Below are 21,145 nucleotides of genomic sequence, written 5' to 3'. Positions count from 1 at the left end.
TGTGACTCCCAGGAGCTAACTGTCCCGTGCAGGTGCAAATCTGAATCCGTGTTTATGTGGAGGTGTAGACGCAACTGGAGATGACGCGGTTAGTTGCTGACGTCCGTGGGAAAGCTCACCAGCAGCGTTGTTAGTTGGGTTGTCTCTGTAAGTGTGGACAGTGTTGTGGTGGGCACCCAGTTTGGATCGCCCCGTCTAGACAGGGGTGTACGGGCACTCAATGTTCCACGCACGGCTGGGAGCTCGCGGTGCAGTCCACGCGGGTGCGCCCGGAAGCCCAGGGGATCCGTTCCGCGCTCCGCTGGAAATTCGGCCGCCGGCTTCGCCCCGCCCCCAGAGCCCCTGCTCGGCCCCCCGACCCCAGCACCCCCGCTCGGCCCCGCCCCCAGTGCTCCGTCAAGCCCCGCCCCCAACGCCCGGCGCTCCCGTCGGTGCGGCGGCCTCAGTTCCGTAAACACTTCTCTCCCCGCCCCCGGCAGCCCGGACCGCACCACTTGCCGCGCGGGGAGACCGTGCCGTCTCGCATCCGAAACACCCTCCCATCCGAGCTGTCCTCGGCTTCTCTGGTTTAAACATGACGAAGACTGTTTGTCTAATAGGTTCAGTCTGTGAGCGCTCGGCTATCGGAGCCTGAAGGGCCCTGGATCCCCTTGCCCCATCGTGCCGTCGTCCCCCCGCTATCCGATTTTGTGATGGCCGCGCCGTGGCTGCCTCCCTAGAGTCCCTCAGGGCCCTTTAAATACCGCGTTGCGCGGGGGGGACGCTGGGGTTGGGGGGGTTGTTGGACTGGTGAGTTTTCGAGGTGATAGTGCTGTGCTCGGTGAGGGGACGCCCAGAGAGCCCTCACGCGGGATCACTCCGTCGCCGTTCTCCTCTTGTCTACGTGCTGGACCCGGTGCGTATCCTTCACGGGGAAGGCGTTGCCGGCTCGCAGGTGACCGGCCGGGGCCAACGGAGGGGACACTGCTGCAGCCCGAAGGCTCCTCCGCCCTATCTCGGAACTCCATGCTGGGACGGCGGGGCAGGGGCCATCAAGCTGGTCTCCTAATTCTTGTCTCACCACTCCACGTCCCCTTGTTTGACCTCGAACTGCCGTCCCGCGTGGCAGCGGGGAGCGGGGCACCGAGTGGCCGCCCCGCGTGTCGGGGTGGACACAGACTTCGGGCCCCGGAGGCCGCTTCGCCGCTGTTTAAATCCTGCTGGACAGGTACCAGCGGCATCCCGCCATCACTGCCCAGGGCACCCCCTTCCCCCGCACCCCTCGGCCGGGCTGGAGTGGGGAACTGAGCCAGGGTAGAGGCCGGGCGGGCCCGGCCGCCTGTGTTTGGAGTTTGTTGCCGTGGTTTCCCGGGCACTCGGCTCTGCCTCCGCCGTCCCCTCCTCCAAGGGTTTGTTTTGACAGGAAACGTGGTGCTGCTGGAGGGGAGGGGCGGCCAGAGGACGTGGGCGAGGTCGTGCAGACTGCTGCTGCGTCCCCTTGCCGGGACCTTAGGTTAAGGGGAAGAGGTGGAGAAATGCCGATCGGGCCTGGGCTGGAACGCTGAACCCTCAGGGGTTGCTTGTGCTTCCCAAAGCTGCTACTGTAGGTGGCACCAGTGGGGGTAATAGCAATGATTTAAGGTGGCACATGGATGAACATGGTTACTTGTTTTCGTTACTATTAAGAAAATCTGTCCCATTAAGTAAGCAGTTTCACAATGACAGAATTTCCTTTTAAAATAAATACATTTAAATGCAAAAATCTAGCTAAGATAAAGAGACACGGTTAGTAAATTATAGCATAGGTAAGGAGGGAGATGTAGAAATAGTCATAAAGAGTGGTACTCATATGACTGCAGTTTGGGAAAATCTTAGATGGTTGTCCTGCTACCTTAACTGTGAAGAAACTGAACAAGTTGTCCTTGTCCCCAGTGGGCGTCTCAGCACCCATGGTCACCAGCCCAATCAGGGACCTTGCTCTTCTTACCTGCCAACGGATAATGAGTTTATCTCAGTGGTTCCCACTTGAGGAGGCTCCCTTCTGTGGTCCTTTTCCTGTCTTCTCTAGGGATTTCATGCATCACCCTGACAGCCAGTGGAAATTGCCTGATTTGAAGAGGCCCAGGACCAAAGATACCCAGTCATGTGTGGATGCAGCTTCAATGCCATTTTGTGAGAGGTTGAGGGCCCCAGAAGGGGAAGCACAGGTATTAACAGAAAACAGACCAGCAAGTGTGGGAGGAGTGCTTTCAAATATGAAAAGTGCCTAGGAATCCTTCTCCCTGATGCTGTAATGCCATATGTAACGTGAACATCTGCTTTGTAGACGGTGACTGGCTTGTTGACTTTTATCTAGCTCTTTGTTGGTTCTAACTTGATGAAGACCAGTATTGTCTAGATGAATGGTGTAGGCCCCTATCCCTCTGCTCTATGGTTTTTGCTTTGCTGTGGATGAATAACTTTATTCTGCTCTATGGTTTTTGCTTTGCTGTGGATGAATAACTTTAGCACTGCTATTTGAGACTGATTCTAAAGCAGCATTTTGCAGAAGAGGGAAATTTTTCACATCATCTGCAACTTTTTTCTTCAGAGCCCAGACTTAGTCCTCTGACTCCCTTCCCTTTACTACACGTATGCGAAGGCTTGTCCTTGCATCTGACCTTGATTTGGTCTTAAAGGATGGTACCCACTAGATGTTTCTTGAAGTTTCTTTTTTACATGAGCTAACCTTAATTGGATGGGTTCCATTCCTCAAGGCCCTGCTGGGTAATCTGAATATTTCACTCCAAAATGTTTATGACTGTAAGCAGTTAACCTTTTTGCTAACGTGGGGTTTAACTAGGGATTTTGTGGTGCATAAAGAATGGCTCCCTCCTAGAGGATTTTCTGTCACTGTAGCGGGGTGGTGGTGAATTGTTTTGGGTGACGAACTCCTTCGGTGATGCCCTTCACAGAATGGCACTTGAGCAGCCATACCAGGATAAGATCAGCTTGCTACCACGTGTGCGAGGGTCCACATGGTGATGGGTAGATCGATTTGCCAGTGGGAGTGGAAAGAGTGAGCAGCACACCAAATTTTCTCCAGCCATCCTGGAGTGGTAGAGAGCATGGGTTTCAGGGATCTGCTTCCTGGATTTGAGTTGTGCCTCTACGCTGCTGTGAATCACTGGGCAAGTAATGCAACCTCTCTGGGCCTCAGGATCTTATGATAAAATTGGAATGATACCTTAGCTAACAAGGTTATAATGAGGATTCAAGGAGATAAAATATATAAAGAACTTATCATAGAGCAGTTATTGATGGCTTATTATTGAGGTAGTAATAAGCACTCAGTGACTGTTAGCTGTAATTGTTATTATTTGCTACACGTGAGTTTCTTTAAGCTCCTGGAACTGTGGGTCTTTGCTAGTTTGAATTTTTGGTGCCTTGCAAATGCATTGAAGTAGGCACTGGGAATTGGAGAGGAGAGTCACAGCTTCCACCAGCAGCTTAAAATCTAGTGGGAGACAGATATGCACACAAGTGTAGTACTGTAAGTGACTGCATAATGGGAATATGAGTAATGTGAGTGAGGCAGAAAAGAAGGAAAACTCAAGGTGTCTGTCTTATGAATAGGAGTGTGGCGTAATTAGTTCATGCAACTATATTCATTGAGCTCCTGCTCTAGCCCAGGCAGTGTTCTAAGCTCTAGCTGGCTCATTTAGATGCAGTGAGTGTAGCTATCAGGGAAGGTTACTTCGAAGTTGGTGACATTAAATTTCAAATCTGAATGACAACAGGGAACCAACCACAAGGAGATCAGGGAGAGGAACATTTCACAGGGAGAGAATAGCAGGTGTGAGTGCCCTGAAATAGGAAGTTTGGCATGTCTGAGGAACCCAAAGAAGATCATGAGGGGTTAGTGGGAGAACACTCCAGAATGAGATGGGCAGAGTTGAGATCACAGAGGGTCGTAAACCATGGCCCAGAGACTTAGGAAAAGGGAACCCACCTAGGGATGAACTCTTAAAAAGGATTATCTGTTTTGCCTCTTCTGGAGGGCACTGTTCAAGAAGGACATCAGGACAAGTTTGACTGTCTAGAAGAGTTCTTGTAATAGAGTGGTATTTAAGTTATCACAGCGGTGGGCACAATCAAAATTTCAAAACTGCAAGAGGTTGGACTGTTCTGAATTTGAATCTTGAAGTTTCAGTTCAGCCCATCATCTTCTCTTTTAACCTTTCATTTGGAAATACTTTCAAACTTACAGATAAAGTTGCGAGAATAATACAAGGAATACCGTGTTGTGTACCTTTTACTCAGATGCACCTATTAACATTTTGCCCTATGTGCTTTATTATTTTTTCTCTTTCTCTTTCATTTGAATCATTTGAGAAAAAGTTGTATTATGTCATGGCCCTTTATTCCAAAATAGAAAAGCACAGTACATTTCAACTTCAGTATATTTAACATTGGACAATAGACAATAGATTCAAATATTGTTAACAGTGTTATTGATTGACTGATACTGTCCTTTACAGCATTTTTGCTTCAGTACTGGATCCACTCTAGGATCACCTATTGCACTCAGTTATCAAGTGTTTTTTTGTTTTTTTTTTTCTTCTTTTTTTTCATCTGGAACATATTCTCAACCTTTCTTTGTTTTTTATGACATTACATTTTCGGGACTTGTAACTTCTTTTGTAAGAATAAAATAATAGTTGACATCCGTCAGGCACTTACTAGGGGCTTAAGAACTTGACAGATACTATTTCAGTTAATCTTCACAACACTTCTACAAAGGTGGATACTATTATTGTCCCCATTTTACAAATGGTAAGTTCTCTGTTTCTAGTCAGTAAATAATCAAGAGGAGCCAGGATTGAGAACCCAGTCCACCTAGCTCCAGAGGCAATGTTCTTAACGACTTCAGTGACGTGTGTTATCATCAGTGTATCTTTGCAATCCTGAACCAGTGCAGAACTATTTGCAGACAGAGTTGCTGCAGAAAGGAAATAAGGAAGTAAAGCTGGACACAAGCTGAGGAATCACAAGCAAATTAAAAACCAATCTCCGGCCAGGCGCGGTGGCTCAAGCCTGTAATCCCAGCACTTTGGGAGGCCGAGACGGGCGGATCACGAGGTCAGGAGATCGAGACCATCCTGGCTAACACGGTGAAACCCCGTCTCTATTAAGAAATACAAAAAACTAGCCGGGCGAGGTGGCGGGTGCCTGTAGTCCCAGCTACTCGGGAGGTTGAGGCCGGAGAATGGCGTAAACCCGGGAGGCGGAGCTTGCAGTGAGCTGAGATCCGGCCACTGCACTCCAGCCTGGGTGACAGAGCGAGACTCCGTCTCAAAAAAAAAAAAAACAAAAAAAAACCAATCTCCTGTCTATCTATAGTGAAATACAGTACTAGCCCCTTCAAGTCCTTGTACCCATTCACACCTCTTGAATGTCAGTAGTCTTACTACCATTCATTTATTCAACAATAAATATTTGAATGCTTGCTGCATTCCAGTGATTGGTTTCAGAAGAAATGACATAATATTGTATCTATTATCACAAAGTGATGGAATAATACAATAAAAAATGCAAATATGACAGTACTTAATTTTCTTTGAATAGTGACCTGCTATCGTGTTGGAGGCTTTACTTGGAGTCATCTTCAGTCTTTTCTGTTGACTTTACCTTTGACCAGTGATTAAATTCTCCAGGTATGATGAGATGTGATGTTTCTGAAAAGTTGTTTGATTTACTTGTGAGTTGCAGTGTCAAAAGTTAGGTAGATCTAAGTTTGCATAAGGAGTATTACCTTTCTTAAAGAAACAGCCTGGTTTCATGATCATCAGTCTAAGGGAGAATCCAAAATAGTTTTTAAAGCAGTCTAAATATCCTCAGTGCCTTTTGAATCGAGTAGCTTTGTCCCCAGGTGACTTACTTGGAAACTCAAGACCGAGAAAGGTAAGAGCAGGTATGAAGGAACTCACGGAAGAACATTCACACAGTGATGGGCCATTCACTCTTGGCTTTTGTCTGTCAAACAAGTGCCAAGAGTTCTGTTCCATGTTAACTACCAGCCTTGTTTGTCTGTTGAAGAACATGGTGTTATCCTGACCTAAAACTGTTCTTCCCTCCAGAGTGTTTAAGTCCTGAGGCAATGATATTAACAAGAAAAAGCAAATAATAGAAAACATTTGTATACTGTTTACTGTGTCAGTGACTGTTCCAAACACTCTGCATGTATTGAGTACCTGAAATCTCACACCAACCCTATGAATTAGGTATTCTTAGTAAGCCTGTATGAGGAAACAGACAATTTTTTAATAGAGTCATAATGGACATTTTGGCTTCAAATACAGGCTTCTGCTTGGATACACTAAGGCCCAGTTGTAATATGGAGGCGTATACCCACTAAACAAGTTTCTAAACATTTTTAAAATTTTCCATTGCAGCCCCTGTGTCAGGAACTCTACCTCCAGTGAATTGCTGGAAGAAAGTACAGTTACAAGTATAGTTACACATTATTAAGCATGCCTGGCATAAGCACATTTAATTTCTCAGAACTTCTAGTGATGCCTCATGGAACTCTGGGTTTGGAGCATCTTATATTCCTAGCTGAGGGAAACCTTATAACTGGCCCAACCTCTCAGAAAAATGTGCATAAAGTCACACGGCACATTAATGATGAACTCAGGTCACAAACCCTGGACTCCTGACTCCCAATTATTTTAATCTTTGCACTTTTCTGCCTTGTTAAATACAATTAAAAAACCAAGTGTGCTATCCAGCTAAAGTAGAAAAATGAAATGGACAGTTAAAACTATTAAGCTAGTTCATAAATTCTCATGGCTGGAAGCTCTTATTCATTTTCACTTGGAAAAGCAGCCAGAGCTCATTTGAGGCAACTGTAGTAGAGAAAAATTAAGAGCAGAGCATGCATAGCACAGTTGTTATATTACAGGGGAATAACTGGGGGAAAAAAAGACAACTTAAAGTGGAAACAAACTTTAAGATATTCAAATAAGAGCATGACAGGGAACTGGGAATTTTGACGTTTAAATCTAATAAGATAGGCTTAAGCAGTAAATTCTCTGCTCTAGGGCTTGGGCTTTGGCAGTACCAGGCTGGTTAACGTGTCGTGATATCAGCTTGCAAATGTTCTGGTTGAAGCTTACCAAATGAGATTCAGGGATTCTGATTTAGCTGACACTGAATGAATACTTGTCATATACTTGGCACTGGTCGTGGACAAGACACAATCTCTGCTTTATTAAGGAGATTCAGAAGTAGCCATGGGAAGAAAATAACAAGGGACTAATATACAAGGAGCTAAGTACTCACCTGGAAATGCAGGAGATGTGCTGCAGACATCCCAAGAGGAGTGCTGTTCACTTTGGCTAAAAGCAAGGCTTCCTGGAGAAGGTAGCATTTGCAAGAAATGCCATCAGTGGGACATCAAATGTTGGCAAAGAGAGAAAGCAAACTAGAACATTGATGCAGGGTCTCTTTGTCTGTGCAGGTGCTACCTTTTTACCCACACTTAAGTGACCCAAAATGCCCTTCAATGGCGAGAAGCAGTGTGTGGGAGAGGACCAGCCAAGCGATTCTGATTCTTCCCGGTTTTCCGAAAGCATGGCTTCGCTCAGTGACTGTGAGTGCTCCAGGCAGAGCTTTACAAGTGACTCCTCCAGCAAATCCAGCTCTCCTGCTTGTGAGTCAATGGGGGAGCAGGGGTTGAGGGTGGCGGGGCTACTTCTAGATATGTGTTGGATCTGAAAACTCAGAAATGCCTGAGAGCAACAGACTTCCCCTCCTTTCTAGATGCCCCAGAATAGCGCTGCAGGGGCACTGCAGCTTTCCTGGACACATGCTCAGAAATAAATAGCCACTAAAGTTTACAACCTGCTGATTTTTATTTTGATCACTGCCTCCGATCTGCTTCGGTCTGACGATAAAGCAGGACTTCAACCTCGTCTGTCTTTTCTCCTTGAGATTACTTCTTAGATCCCCGCTCAAGGATAAATTCAAATTGGTCTTTTCTGAGTATTCCTGATTTACACTGAAGGAAACTGGTCTTCATTGAAAGATCAGGAAGGAAGTGAAATAATCTAAAGGGTTTCATGTTGATTTCAAAAAATATTGTGCAAATCACCCCAGGAAGGTACCCACAAGGAGAATTACTACATTAGGGGTGTGAGAAAGAGTTAAAAGAGAGGTCACAGCAAAAGGAGATATCTTTTTCCCGTTTTTGGGTGTAGAAACTAGAGATGTGTAAAGCAGATGTGTTTGGCTTTTTTTTTAATTGGCGCTTTATTTAGTAAGTATAACACCTTTAACTGGCAAAGCAAATGCAGGAAAAAGCAACTAATGTTTAATATGCTGAACTGTCCACTTCTTACAAATTGCTTTATTTGTGTTTTAAATTTTTACATTTTTATTTTTTAAAACTTACAAAATACGTAAGAATAGAGAAAAGAAAACATTGCCTATGATATCACCCAAAGACGACAGCGGGCAGTGCTTTGCCGTATCTTTATCCTTCACATAGACATATGTATGTATATATGTGTGGACTCTTCTTGCTTAGTATTATAACTAAAACGTTTACTCATGATTACATGTTTTTGAAACATTGGTTTTATGAATACCTATTACTTCATCAAGTGAATATACGGTAAACTTAACCATTGATTCATCATTGGACATTTAGTTAGTTTCCTTTTTTTTTTGCTGTTACAAATAGTGCTTTATGAATATCTTAGTTCATGAAGCCTTTCTGGAAAGTCTTTTGGATATCACTGGATTATTGGACCAAAGTATATAGACATTTTTAAGGAGAATCTTGAGTCAGACCTGGCAAAAGAAATTAACAGCAGCCACCCCAGGTTTCTGTGCCTTTTCTCACTCTTTATACTGTATGTGGGGTTGGCACATCTGACACCGGGGTACCTAGACATCCTGAAGAAGGGTTTTACCAATTCTGTGCATCACCTTTCTTTTCTTCCTCCTCTTTCCCTGATCCTCCTCCTCATTTCCTAAAAATTAGGTAGCCAGGCGCAGTGACTCACACCTGTAATCCCAGCACTTTGAGTGGCTGAGGCAGGCGAATCACCTGAGGTCAGGAGTTCAAGACCACCTGGCCAACATGGTAAAACCCCATCTCTACTAAAAATACAAAAATAAGCTGAGCATGGTGGCATGCACCTCTAGTCCTAGCTACTCGGGAGGCTGAGGCAGAAGAATCACTTGAACCTGGGAGGTGGAGATTGCAGTGAGTCAAGATTGCACCATTGCACTCCAGCCTGGGTGACAGAGCAAGACTCCATCTTGAGAAAAAATAATAAATTAGGTAGTAAAGTATTTCCTGTCACTGCTATTGTTTGACATTATGATTTTAATTAAAAGAACCTAAGATTTCCAACAGTGATTTTAAAAAGACATAATTTATTAGAATAGTTTCTTAGTATAATCTTTAGAAATAACTCAGATTCTTCATTTACTACTTCCTACTGAGAAGTACAATATCCGGCTTCTCAGATTTATTCTATTTTACTTTTAATTATGTAAATTTATTGAGTTCTTACTTTTTTCTTAAATTATCTCATTCAGTCACCTCAGGCCAACGCCGTGAGGAGGAAGGCTATGCCTCAGTGAAATCCAATGATAAATACCAATTGGCAAAACTTAGAGTGAACCTGAGCATTTATACTATACCGCCTATACATTTAAAAATTACAGTTTTTGGCCAGGCACGGTGGCTCACACCTGTAATTTCAGCACTTTGGCCAAGGCAGGCGAATCATCTGAGGTCAGGAGTTCGAGACCAGCCTGGCCAACATGGCAAAACACCATCTCTAATAAAAATACAAAAATTAGCCAGGCGTGGTGACACTTGCCTGTAATCCAGCTACTTGAGAGGCTGAGGCAGGAGAATCGCTTGACCCCAGGAGGTGGAGGTTGCAGTGAGCTGAGATTGCACCACTGCACTCCAGCCTGGCAACAAAGTGAGACTCCATCTCAAATAAATAAATAAATAAATATTATAGTTCTAAAAATCAGTTATTTCATATTGAGTCTACTTAATGAGACTTCTGAATTATAGAATAAAAATAATTTTATCAATTTCCTATATAATACATGTAAGTGCAGGTTTCAATGGGCACTAAAAATGAGGTAATTTTTTTTTTTCCTTTTTGAGGTAGAGTCTCGCTCTGTCGCCCAGGCTGGGGTGCAGTGGCGCAGTCTCAGCTTACTGCAAGCTCCGCCTCCTGGGTTCACGCCATTCTCCTTGCCTCAGCCTCCCGAGTAGCTGGGACTACAGGCGCCCGCCACCACGCCCAGCTAATTTTTTTCTATTTTTAGTGGAGATGGGGTTTTACCATGTTAGCCAGGATGGTCTCGATCTCCTGACCTCACGATCCGCCAGCCTCAGCCTCCCAAAGTGCTGGGATTACAGGCGTGAGCCACTGCGCCCGGCCTGGTAATTTAATTTTTGAAAGTAACTTATAATGGGCCTATATTAATAAGATGGTCTCAGAAATATTTGAGACAATGTTATCAAATATGGTAACTGAAGCTATTGAAGGAGTTCTTAAATTTTTGAAGCCTTTATTAAGTGAGGGAATTCACCTCTTTTAATATATAGTCTCCTTACTTATAAAACTCTGAAGTCTGTACATTCTGATAAATTAAACCTTATCTGCATCAGGAGGCTTCATTGGATGACAACTTTTCTTCCACAACATTAACTGGCTTTTTTTTTTCTTTCAGCAACAAGCCCTCCAAGAGTTGTAACATTTGACGAAGTGATGGCTGCAACAAGGAACTTATCAAACTTGACTCTTGCTCACGAGATTGCTGTAAATGAGAATTTTCAATTGAAACAAGAGGCCCTCCCAGAAAACAGGTAACCTGGGGACATTTGTTATATGTAAACTGTGCTGAAGATTGTGTGTGTGTGTGTGTGTGTGTGTGTGTGTGTGTGTGTGTGTGTGTGAGAGAGAGAGAGAGAGAGAGAGACATACTCACACTGATTCCTGGAAGTTCTTGTATAATATCCTCGGGGTAAACATTTAGTTCTCTAACAAGGTTCTTATACTTGTTTTAAAAAAATTCTGGCTGGGTGTGGTAGCTCACATCTGTAAACCCAGCACTTTGGGAGGTGGAGGCAGGAGGATTCCTTGAAGCCAGGAGTTTGAGACTGGCCTGGGCACCAAAGCAAGACCCCATCTCTACAAAAAATAAAAATAAAAATAGTATCCGGCATGGTGGCATGAGCCTGTAATTACAGCTACCCAAGAGAATGAGTCAAGAAGATCATTTGAGCCCAGGAGTTTAGGGACTGCAGTGAGCTGTCATGCCACTACACTCCAGCCTGGGTGACACAGCAAGACCCTATCTAAAAAAAAAAAAAAAAAAAAAAAATTCCTGTTTGTGACCAGCTTGGCCAACATGGTGAAACCTCATCTCTACTAAAAATACAAAACTTAGCCGGGCATGGTGGTGGGGCATCTGTAATCCTAGCTACTTGGGAGGCTGAGGCAGGAGAATTGCATGAACCCAGGAGTTGGAGATTTCAGTGAGCCGAGATTGCACCACTGCACCACAGCCTGGGCGACAGAGTGAGACTCCATCTCAAAAAAAAAAAAATTCCCCGAGGATACATATTACCCATAATCTTTAGAACTCAGTTTATATGTCACTTCCTGAGGGAAACTTTTTCTGACATTCCTGAACCCCCTAGACTACAATTAATCCCTTTGCTAGAGACACCTGTGGCCCTTGCTGCCTCCCTTTTGTTAAGAGGTCTTATAATTTTGTTTGATGTCCATCTTCCCCACTTGATTGAAATGCATCATTTGTGGAGGAGCTATGTCTGTACTGTTTGTTGCTGTATCCTTATTGTCTAGCATAGTGCCGGACATACAGTACAGGCTCAAGAAATATTTGCAGATTGATTTATTGAAAACTGATATTCAGGTTCTGAAGAATAAATAAATGCACCTGAACGGTCAAAGTGCTAAAAGTAGGCAATCCAGAAATGTCTGGAAATGGGAGTCAAGCTGCAAGAGGTACTTCCTGGTTAACCTCGCTCTCGGACCTCTAGTTGGAGCCACCCCTTTGGATCCTACTTCAGCCTTTTTAGAGTCAGTGGCTCACAGGTTTCCTGGGACAAAGAGGAGAAGAGGCTTGAGACTATTATTACAGATCAATCATCTTTAGAAGCAAAGTTGGTTCATAGATTGAATTTTCAGCCTCGCAGTACCAATTATGAATCCTGAGGCATTCGATCAGTTAAGACAACTGAGAATATTTGGTCCCGTTCAGAACTTTTTCATTTGTTTTAAAGCAGGAAAAGTAAAGGAAGTCAATGTAATAATTTTTCTTCTTTAAAAAGTGGATCATAGTCCTCCTGAGGATGTTGTTCATATAATATGAACATTTTTTAAGCTTGCCATCTATCGTGGGCATATCTGTTTGGTTTCCTTTGGTAACTGCATTTCTCCATGACCCTTGATACCAGCTCTACTGCTACAACCCTAGGCTAGGCCACCATCATCTCTGGCCTGGACCCTTTCAGTCCTAACTGGTTGCCCTGTCTCCATTCTTAGCCCCCCACAGTTCATCTTCCATACCCACACAGTAGCCTTAATGATCTTTTTAAAGAATAAGCTATATTAGATGATTTCTTTGCCAGAAACCCTTCAATGGTTTTCAGTTACTCAGAGACTAAAAATCTAAGTGTTTCCGTATGGCCTGGATGGCCCCACTCCCCTGACCCTGTCTCAGTGCTGTCTCTCCTGCTTGCTGTGCTTCAGCCACACTGGCTTCCTTTCTGACCTCAGGGTTCACCAACCTGGATCTTGTCTCAGAAACTTTGTTCCTCTGACTTCTCCTTTTTGAATGTTCTTTTCCCAGATATTAGACGTTCAATAAACATTTATTGACTAATACAAATGAATGTTTTTTTGAGACGGAGTCTCATTTTAAAGTTAAAATTTGTATTTTGTATGAAGTAAAGCAAAAGACAGGGCATATCTGTACTTTAAATTCAAAAGTGGCGAGTACAGGCCATAGTGAAGGCACTTTAGGCTCAGACAGACCCTGGGGTTTGAATCCTGGCTTTGCTGAGACCATACCTGAACCTCATGCTTCCCAAGAACAAGGTGGGGGCTACACTACTCACTTCAAATGCATGCTCACTAGCATAAAAGTGCCTTGCACATAAATACTTTGATACTATGAAAAATATTAATCTCTCTTACCTTCAGTTTCTGCTGTGGCTAGAAAATGTGAGCAAGGGAAACAAAGTACAGAGTTAGGACACATTGCCTTTGTTTATTAAAGTTTTATCTGGGCGTGGTGGCTCATACCTGTAATCCCAGCACTTTGGGAGGCTGAGGCGGGCAGATCACCTGAGATCAGGAGTTCAAGACCAGCCTGCCCAATGTGGTGAAACCCTGTTTCTACTAAAAATACAAAAATTAGCTGGGTGTGGTGGTGCACGCCTGTAATGCCAGCTACTTGGGAGGCTAAGGCATGAGAATCACCTGGACCTGGGAGGCAGAGGCCGCAGTAAGCTGAGATTGCGCCCCTGCACTCCAGCCTGGGCGACAGAGTGAGACTCCATCTCAAAAAAAAAAAAAAGAGATATAATTATCAAATTATGAATTCATTCACCATGCATTTGTCAAGCACTCACTATATATCAGGCACTGTGCTAGGCACAATGGTAAGTACCTACATGAAGGTCTTATGGCCTCTGCTTGGGAAAGGTATATAGCTCTGTGGGAAAACAGCCTCATCAGTAATTACAGTGGAGGGATGTGGTTTTCTAAAAGCTGTTGCTAAATGGTATAGGAGTGAGGTAGGAATGTGTATTTTAATGTGCACCTATTTTAAGGGATTGACATAAGGGGTGAAGCAAGGTGGCCACTTATTCTGTTGTGAGCGCTTCCTCAGAAGGCTTCTATTTCGGCAGTTTGGTCTGGCTAACTTTAAATGGGACACCTAAGCTGAAGTTGGCAGGCATTCAAATGCATGTGCCCTTGGGGCCAATCTGTTCTATTCCATGCCATGAAATTTCAGCTGGTGAGGAAGAGCAACTTTGCCATCTCATCCCAAAAATGTAGAACAAGTCTAAAGATCTGACTAGAAGGGTAGCTACATAAATTATGAAATCTCTTTAGGACAGAATTTTATGAAGTTATTGAAAGCATTTTCAAGGTCTAGGGGAAACAGGACAGAATGTTAAATGAAAAGTATATATTTTGCATATATGCGCTTAGCTATGTTAAAATAATGCATTCAACAAGAAAAATATTAAAAGATTAATAATGGGATTAAGGACAATTCTGGTTTTTTTTTTTTTTTTTTTTTTACATTTTATAAGATTTCTACAATGAGGATATTTCTTTTATAATCAGCAAAAAATGATGCTTATTTTAAAAAACAATTCATTTTATTGCCATAGTTTGGCTGGTCGAGTGAAGCACATTGTTCACCAGGCCTTCTGGGACGTCTTGGATTCAGAACTAAATGCTGACCCTCCTGAGTTTGAACATGCCATCAAACTGTTTGAAGAAATCAGAGAGGCAAGTTGCTGTGTTGTCTGTGTCAGTTAGCGTCTTGCTCCAGGTGGGCTGCCATAACAGACTGGCATAGCCTGGGTGGCTTGTAAACAGTAGAAATTTACTTCTCACAGTACTGGAGGCTGGGAAGTCCAAGATCAAAGCACCAGCAGATTTGGCATCTGGTGAGGGCTCACTCCCTGATTCATAGATGGTGCCTCCTTGCCGTGTCCTCACATGGCAGAAAGTGCAGAGAAGCTCTTTAGGGTCTTTTTGTTGTTGTTTTGTTTAGAGACGGAGTCTCACTCTGTTGCCCAGGCTGGGGTGCGGTGGCACAATCTCGGCTCACTGCAACCTCTGCCTCCCAGGTTCAAGTGATTCTCCTGCCTCAGCCTCCCGAGTATCTGGGACTATAGGTGTGTGCCACCACACCTAGCTAATTTTTTTATATTTTCAGTAGAGACGGGGTTTCACTGTGTTAGCCAGGATGGTCTTAATCTCCTGACCTCATGATTTGCCCGCCTTGGCCTCCCAAAGTGCTGGGATTACAGGTGTGAGCCACCGCGCCCAGCCTAGGGTCTCTTTTATAAGGGTACAGTTCCATTCATATGGACCTTACCCTTATGACTTAATCACCTCCCAAAGGCCCCACCTTCTAATACCATTCCATTCGGGATTGGGTTTCAACATACGAATTTGGGGACAGAGGAAAACACAAATATTGAAAGTATAGCAGTTTTTTTTCCCCCAAAGATTGTTGTATGTCCTTTAGTACTGGCCACTTTTTTTCAAAAAAGGATCAAGTTCACTGACAGGGTTTCCCCTGCGCCTCCTGGAGTAGAGTGAAGGCTGGGAAAATAGTGCTGTGGACACAGCTTAGGGTGATGCTAAAGGGTAGAGGCTCTAGAGTTAGATTGTTGTCCTGGTTTAGTGATAGGTTCCCTCTTTAAGTTTCTCTTTCCTGAGTACTTCTAGGGTAGTCATAAGAACTAAATGAGGTGACAGTTGTAATGCTAGCCAACATTTACAAGGCACTTGTACTACAGTGTTCATTTCTTATCAGAATGCTGTGCAGTAGTTGCTCCTGTTATTCTTATTTATTAAAAAAAACAAGTTTTCTGACTCATGCAGGGTCACACAGCTTTGAGGGATAGAGAGGGACTTGAACTGAGCCACACTGGCTCAGAGCGCAGGCTCCTAAGCATGTGCTGTGTGGATAAGCACAGTGTCGTCTGTTAACTGAATAATCAATAAATAGGCTGCTCATATATAATAAATATTCTATGTGTAAAATATACTTAATGGACCCTATGGGATATTTTCATCTATCCTTTTTTTAAAGAGTTCTTTTAGAGCTATGGTCTGCAACTTGTTCTTTTTTCCCTGAACTTTTACCTGTAGACGTTTTGAAATGCAGCAGATCCTCGCATCCTATTGATTTGTTCAATGTTTTTTCTTTACAATGTTGATAAGCAAAATGATAGATTCTAGCCAGGCGGTGGCTCACGCCTGTAATCCCAGCACTTTTGGAGGCCCAGGTGGGCGGATCACAAGGTCAGGGGATCGAGACCATCCTGGCCAACATGTTGACCCCATCTGTAACTAAAAATACAAAAATTAGCTGGGTGTGGTGGTGCACACTTGTAATCCCAGCTACTCAGGAGGCTGAGGCAGGAGAATTGCTTGAATCTGGGAGTCGGAGATTGCAGTGAGCCGAGATCGTGCCACTGCACTCCAGCCTGATGACAGAGTGAGACTCCATCTCAAAAAAAAAAAGAAAGAAAAAGTAAAAAGATAGATTCCTAGCTGGGGCTGCCGTCTGTGTGGAGGTTGTATGATCTCCCCATGTCTGCATAGCTTTTCTTTGGGTACTCTGGTTTCCTCCCTCATCCCAAAGATATGCATGTTAAGTTCATTGACAAGTCTAAATGGTCTCAGTCTGAGTGAGTGTGGGTGTGTGAGTGAGTGCATCCTGCAGTGGGATGGCATCCTGTCCCAGGCTGGTTCCTGCCTTATGCTCTGAGCTGCCATGGTAGGCTCCGGCCACTTGCATCCCTGAACTGGAGTAAGCAGGTTGGAAAATGCATGAATACAAGTTATTGTAACATAAAAATTCATAAAGTATTCGATAATCATACAGATGCACAACAATAAACAATGTGCTATGAAAGTGCTCAGTGAGCCTGTCATAATTACTATTTATTTTTGAACTGTGTGGTGGTAGGTGGTATTCCTTAACAGTTTTTGTTTGCAAACATTTCTTCCCCAATTTAACGTACCACCATGGCAGCTGTCACTCATTGATTCACCAAAAATTGGGTAAATCATTCTCTTGTTTTTATTAATTTTTCTTGTATGTATAGCTCACATTTATCTCAGTGTTTAATATTAGAAGTGTTTGGGGTCTTTATTGAGAAGTTTGGTGATTTTTTTTTGTGACCAGAAATATGCCATAGAAACTTAACCGTTGTTTATATCAATTAGCCTATAGTAAAACTGGTTTCATTATATATCATTTCACTTAAAGTTGCAATTTCCAGGAACCTGTCAGCAATGTTAAGTAAGGACTTACTGTGCTTTCAATAATCTTGCTTCCTTGCTAGCTGTTTTTATTCTTACAGGAGCAGGAATTTCCCATGGTGAGGGCACTTTAATTCAGAAGATAGACCTTTCTTTTTAGAGTTGAGACACTGGAATGCTCCTCTGATCCACCATGCAGTCAGTGTCAACTTCTGTGGCATGTAAGGCACTAAAATGTGGGCAAAGGGCTTGGTCATCTAGACACTGAGGTGAAAAGTGACAGCTTTTATTCACATCATGATGCTGTTAATTTTTATTTGTTTCTCTGTAGATTCTTCTCTCTTTTCTGACTCCCGGTGGCAACCGGCTTCGCAACCAGATCTGTGAAGTTTTGGACACAGACCTCATTAGGCAGCAGGCTGAGCACAGTGCTGTTGACATCCAAGGCCTGGCCAACTATGTCATCAGTACGATGGGAAAGCTGTGTGCTCCCGTGCGAGATAACGATATCAGAGAGTTAAAGGCTACTGGCAACATCGTGGAGGTGCTGAGGTTAGCACTTTTGCTGTTTGCATTTCCTAGAGTATCTTTGAGTTCATTCAGAAGGGAAGTTGGGCATCGGTGAACACAGAATAACAACTAGTACCCCAAATAAATTACTGACCTTAGAAGAAAACCATATAAGCAGAGACCATGTCAATTATTTACTGTATGCAGAGAGTTTTCACATAGGATGATCTGACAAGGTTGTTAGTTGGCACATAGTGGGCCCTGGAGATGCAGTGATGAAAAAGACAGATATAATCCCTGACTCCGGGAGTCTAATGGGGAGAGAGACCTTGAACAATTAATTACAGTTGTGATAAGTGGAAGGGGAGGTAGAGGGTCTTAACAGAGTCTCCGACAAGGGACCTAATCTGGTCGAGGCTTCTTTATTAGTTACGGTCACTAGCTGCTATAACATGTAAACTCTAAATTCTCAGTGGTTTATCCAATAAAAGTTTGTTTCTCACTGATGTCGCAGTCCAATTCAGGGGTCCTTGATCAGACAACTCTTCACATCTCATCCAAGGACCCAACCTCCTTTGCTTGGCTCTACCCTTGCTCAGGTCCTTAGAGTCCTCTCCTTTCGGCTGGCAAATGGGAAAGAGACCATGGGGGAGACATATGTAATATATAGCCACCTCAGCCCCGAAGTGACACATTCCCTTTGACTATGACTAGTCACATGATCCCACCTAGATTGAAAGGGGAGTTGAGAAGGGTAGTCACAGCCTGGAAAGACTTTTCACAGCCACAAATCTGCATTGCGGGGAGGGAGCACGGGCCTTTAGTGGTCAGCCAGCCACGTCTGCTGGAGCTTCTCTGAGGAAGTGGGGTGCATATTATGTCACGAGGATCTCATCTGGCCACATAGATGACAACTTCCTTGTGATCTAAGAGGAAAGAAGAGTCTGCCACACTTTTTGCCATTGAAGTGGACTTTTCTTCTTTTTTGTGTGTGGTGGCCACATTGAGAATTGAGTTTGATGTAAATGTTTTGGAAAGGTAGGAGAAAGACCAGTCTGCATGTAGTGGGTAATTTACTTTGTGATCTTGGGCAGGTTGATCGACTCTCAAAGTGACAGTCTCTGTCGAACGGGTGTTAGGTACCCTTAGAGTCGTGCTTGGCTCTGGCAGATTGTAATTCCTCAGTTATGGGATCCTTGCTTCTAGTTGTCTTATTACCCTAGTACAATCTCAAATCTGTGATGTTCATCATGGTCATTTGTTGAGCGCCTACTGGATGCTACTGCCCCTTGCACTTTACGATTGTTATCTCATTGACTGTTCACAACATCCCTCCAAGGTTGAGGTTGTCCTCTTTCACAGATGAGGAAACTGAGGCTCAGAGAGACTGATTTACTTGTGTATATGCCCACAAATCTGGTGAGTTGCAAAGCTGGGTTTGAGCACAGGGCTGCTTAACTCTAAAAGGAAGTATTTTTCCTCAGTGCCTCACTGCCTTGTCCTTTCTTTTTTTAATTTTTCTTATTCCCTAAGGAATAGAAGCCATATGCCCTGTGTCCAGGCTCTTTAAAATTTCAGGGGCTTTCAAATGAAAATTCCTTCTTGAATTTTTCTTACATCATTAAGATTGTTTATGCTTCAAATAATTACTCTTGAGATCTGTGGAAGAACACATTTGCAGTACACACATATGACCTTCTATGAAACATGACCCTACCAAATGGCAATTGAAACTTTAAAACCATTTTGGGGATGTTTATTGTTTTCGGCCTGGAACATAGATCATTGTTAGTGAATTTCAGCTTCACTTCTTAATCATCTCTCCATTTTAATTCTAAAATTTTTAGACAAATATTCCATGTCCTGGACCTCATGAAAATGGACATGGCCAATTTTACAATTATGAGTCTCAGACCACACCTTCAACGCCAGTTGGTGGAATATGAGAGAACCAAGTTCCAGGAAATTTTAGAAGAAACTCCAAGTGAGTATAATATAATGTGTATTTATATTGAAATTAAGTTAAAATGTGATGTTTTCATTTTTGACATCATATATAGTATCACTAAAGAATTTTGGCCTTTCTATTAAACATTTTTTTCCCTTCGAAAATTGACATTACAAACTTACAGTTGTTTATTCTGTCCAGGAGCTGTGCTAAGCACTATTTGTTTCTTCATTCATTCAAGATATATTTATTGAGTGCCTCCTGTGTTTCAGACACTGCCTAGGTGCAGTGGATACTGCAGAGAACAGAATGGAATACAGTTGCCGTCCCCAAGGAGCTGACATTCTAGTAGGCATGACAAATAAATAAACGTCTTTATTTATGTATAACTGGGCAAATAAATAAACATATGTGTATTATTAAGTGCTACGAAGAAAAATAGGATAAAGGTACAGTAAGGGTCAGAAGTGAGGACAGGTTGTTTTTTAGATGTGATGGACTGTGAAGGTCTCTATAAGTAACATTTGAGTAAAGTTTGCAAAGAAATGAGGAAGGGGCATGTAAAGATGGGGAAAAGAACATTCTAGCCTGAGGGACTGCAATTACAAAGGCTCTGAAGCAGAAACTTGCTTATGAGTTTGACAAACACAGGGCAGACATTATGACTGGAGTAGAGTAGGTAAGGGGAGAGTGGTAAGAGATGAGGCTGAAAAGGAGATAAAGGCAGATCACTTAGAGCACTGTTAGTAAATGAGAGGAGTTTGGATTTCATTCCACATGTGGTGGAGACTCATCAGAGAGTTTTAATCAGGGGAGCAACATCTGATTTTCATTTTTGAAGAATATTCTTGTTCCTGGCTACAGAATAGATCATGTGGGAACAAAGAGGGAAACAGAGGTACCAATTAGATGGCATTGCAGTTGCTCAGGCAAGAAATGATGGTGGCTTGTTCCAGATGGTAGTGGTGGAAGGAGTGAGGAGAGACCAGATTCTGGATACATTTTGAAGGTGGAGTAATCAGATTTGCTGAAGGTTGGATAAGGGAGAAAAGAGTTAAGGATGACTCTAAGGTTTTTGGCCCGTACAACTGGGTGAATGGTGATACAGTTTGAGTGAAACCGGGGAGACTAGGGGAAAGAAGATGGGAGATGACATGGAATCAAGAGTTCAGTTTTGGTGATATGAACTTTTGAGATTTCATTTGACATCAATGTGGAGATGTCAGGTAGGCATTTAGATATGAATGAGGAGTTCAGAGGAATAATGGAAACTGTGTATATACATTTGGGAATAATCAGTAGATGTATATATGTGATATAGAAAGCCATGGAACTGGGTACTAGTTAACACTTAGAAAATCCTTATCACATTCTAAGTACTTTACCTGTATGAACTAATTTAATCCTTGCAACAACTATATGAAGTTACCCCCCATTCTATGGGTGCGGAAACTGAGGCACCTTGAGGTTAAGTCACTGGCCTATATAACACAACTTAAAAGTATAGGGGTCCACCTAGGAAGGCAGCTTGCCTCCACAGTCCATGTTCCTATCCATTATATTACACTGGGTGAGACTACCTAGGGGGAGTGAGTATGGACTCTGAAAGAAACTGACATGGGGCAGTCAAGCAGCT

At 43.2% G+C, this 21,145-nt stretch overlaps 1 protein-coding gene across 6 annotated transcripts in view; it reads left to right on the top strand.

Annotated features, from left to right (window-relative positions):
• The first annotated feature begins 400 nt into the window (after nt 1-400).
• LOC105497692 (t-complex 11 like 2) overlaps nt 401-21,145 on the top strand; it is a 44,699-nt gene continuing 23,954 nt past the window's right edge. Inside the window, exons 1-9 of one of the 6 annotated variants that reach the window (XM_024797932.2) lie at nt 401-1,207; nt 2,048-2,186; nt 5,587-5,675; nt 7,237-7,383; nt 7,481-7,672; nt 10,732-10,867; nt 14,435-14,555; nt 17,383-17,603; nt 19,409-19,545. In XM_024797932.2, coding sequence (XP_024653700.1) covers nt 7,516-7,672; nt 10,732-10,867; nt 14,435-14,555; nt 17,383-17,603; nt 19,409-19,545 — 772 coding nt within the window. In that variant the 5' untranslated portion in view covers nt 401-1,207; nt 2,048-2,186; nt 5,587-5,675; nt 7,237-7,383; nt 7,481-7,515. The remainder of the gene's footprint in view (nt 1,208-2,047; nt 2,187-5,586; nt 5,676-7,236; nt 7,384-7,480; nt 7,673-10,731; nt 10,868-14,434; nt 14,556-17,382; nt 17,604-19,408; nt 19,546-21,145) is intronic. The other 5 variants (XM_011768977.3, XM_071071196.1, XM_011768978.3 and 2 more) reach the window with 5 other exon arrangements.

This window comes from Macaca nemestrina, chromosome 10 (assembly GCF_043159975.1).
Source record: "Macaca nemestrina isolate mMacNem1 chromosome 10, mMacNem.hap1, whole genome shotgun sequence".
Classification (NCBI taxonomy): domain Eukaryota; kingdom Metazoa; phylum Chordata; class Mammalia; order Primates; family Cercopithecidae; genus Macaca; species Macaca nemestrina.
The sequence above is the reverse complement of the archived record's forward strand: the minus strand, read 5'-3'. Positions and strand labels throughout refer to the sequence as shown.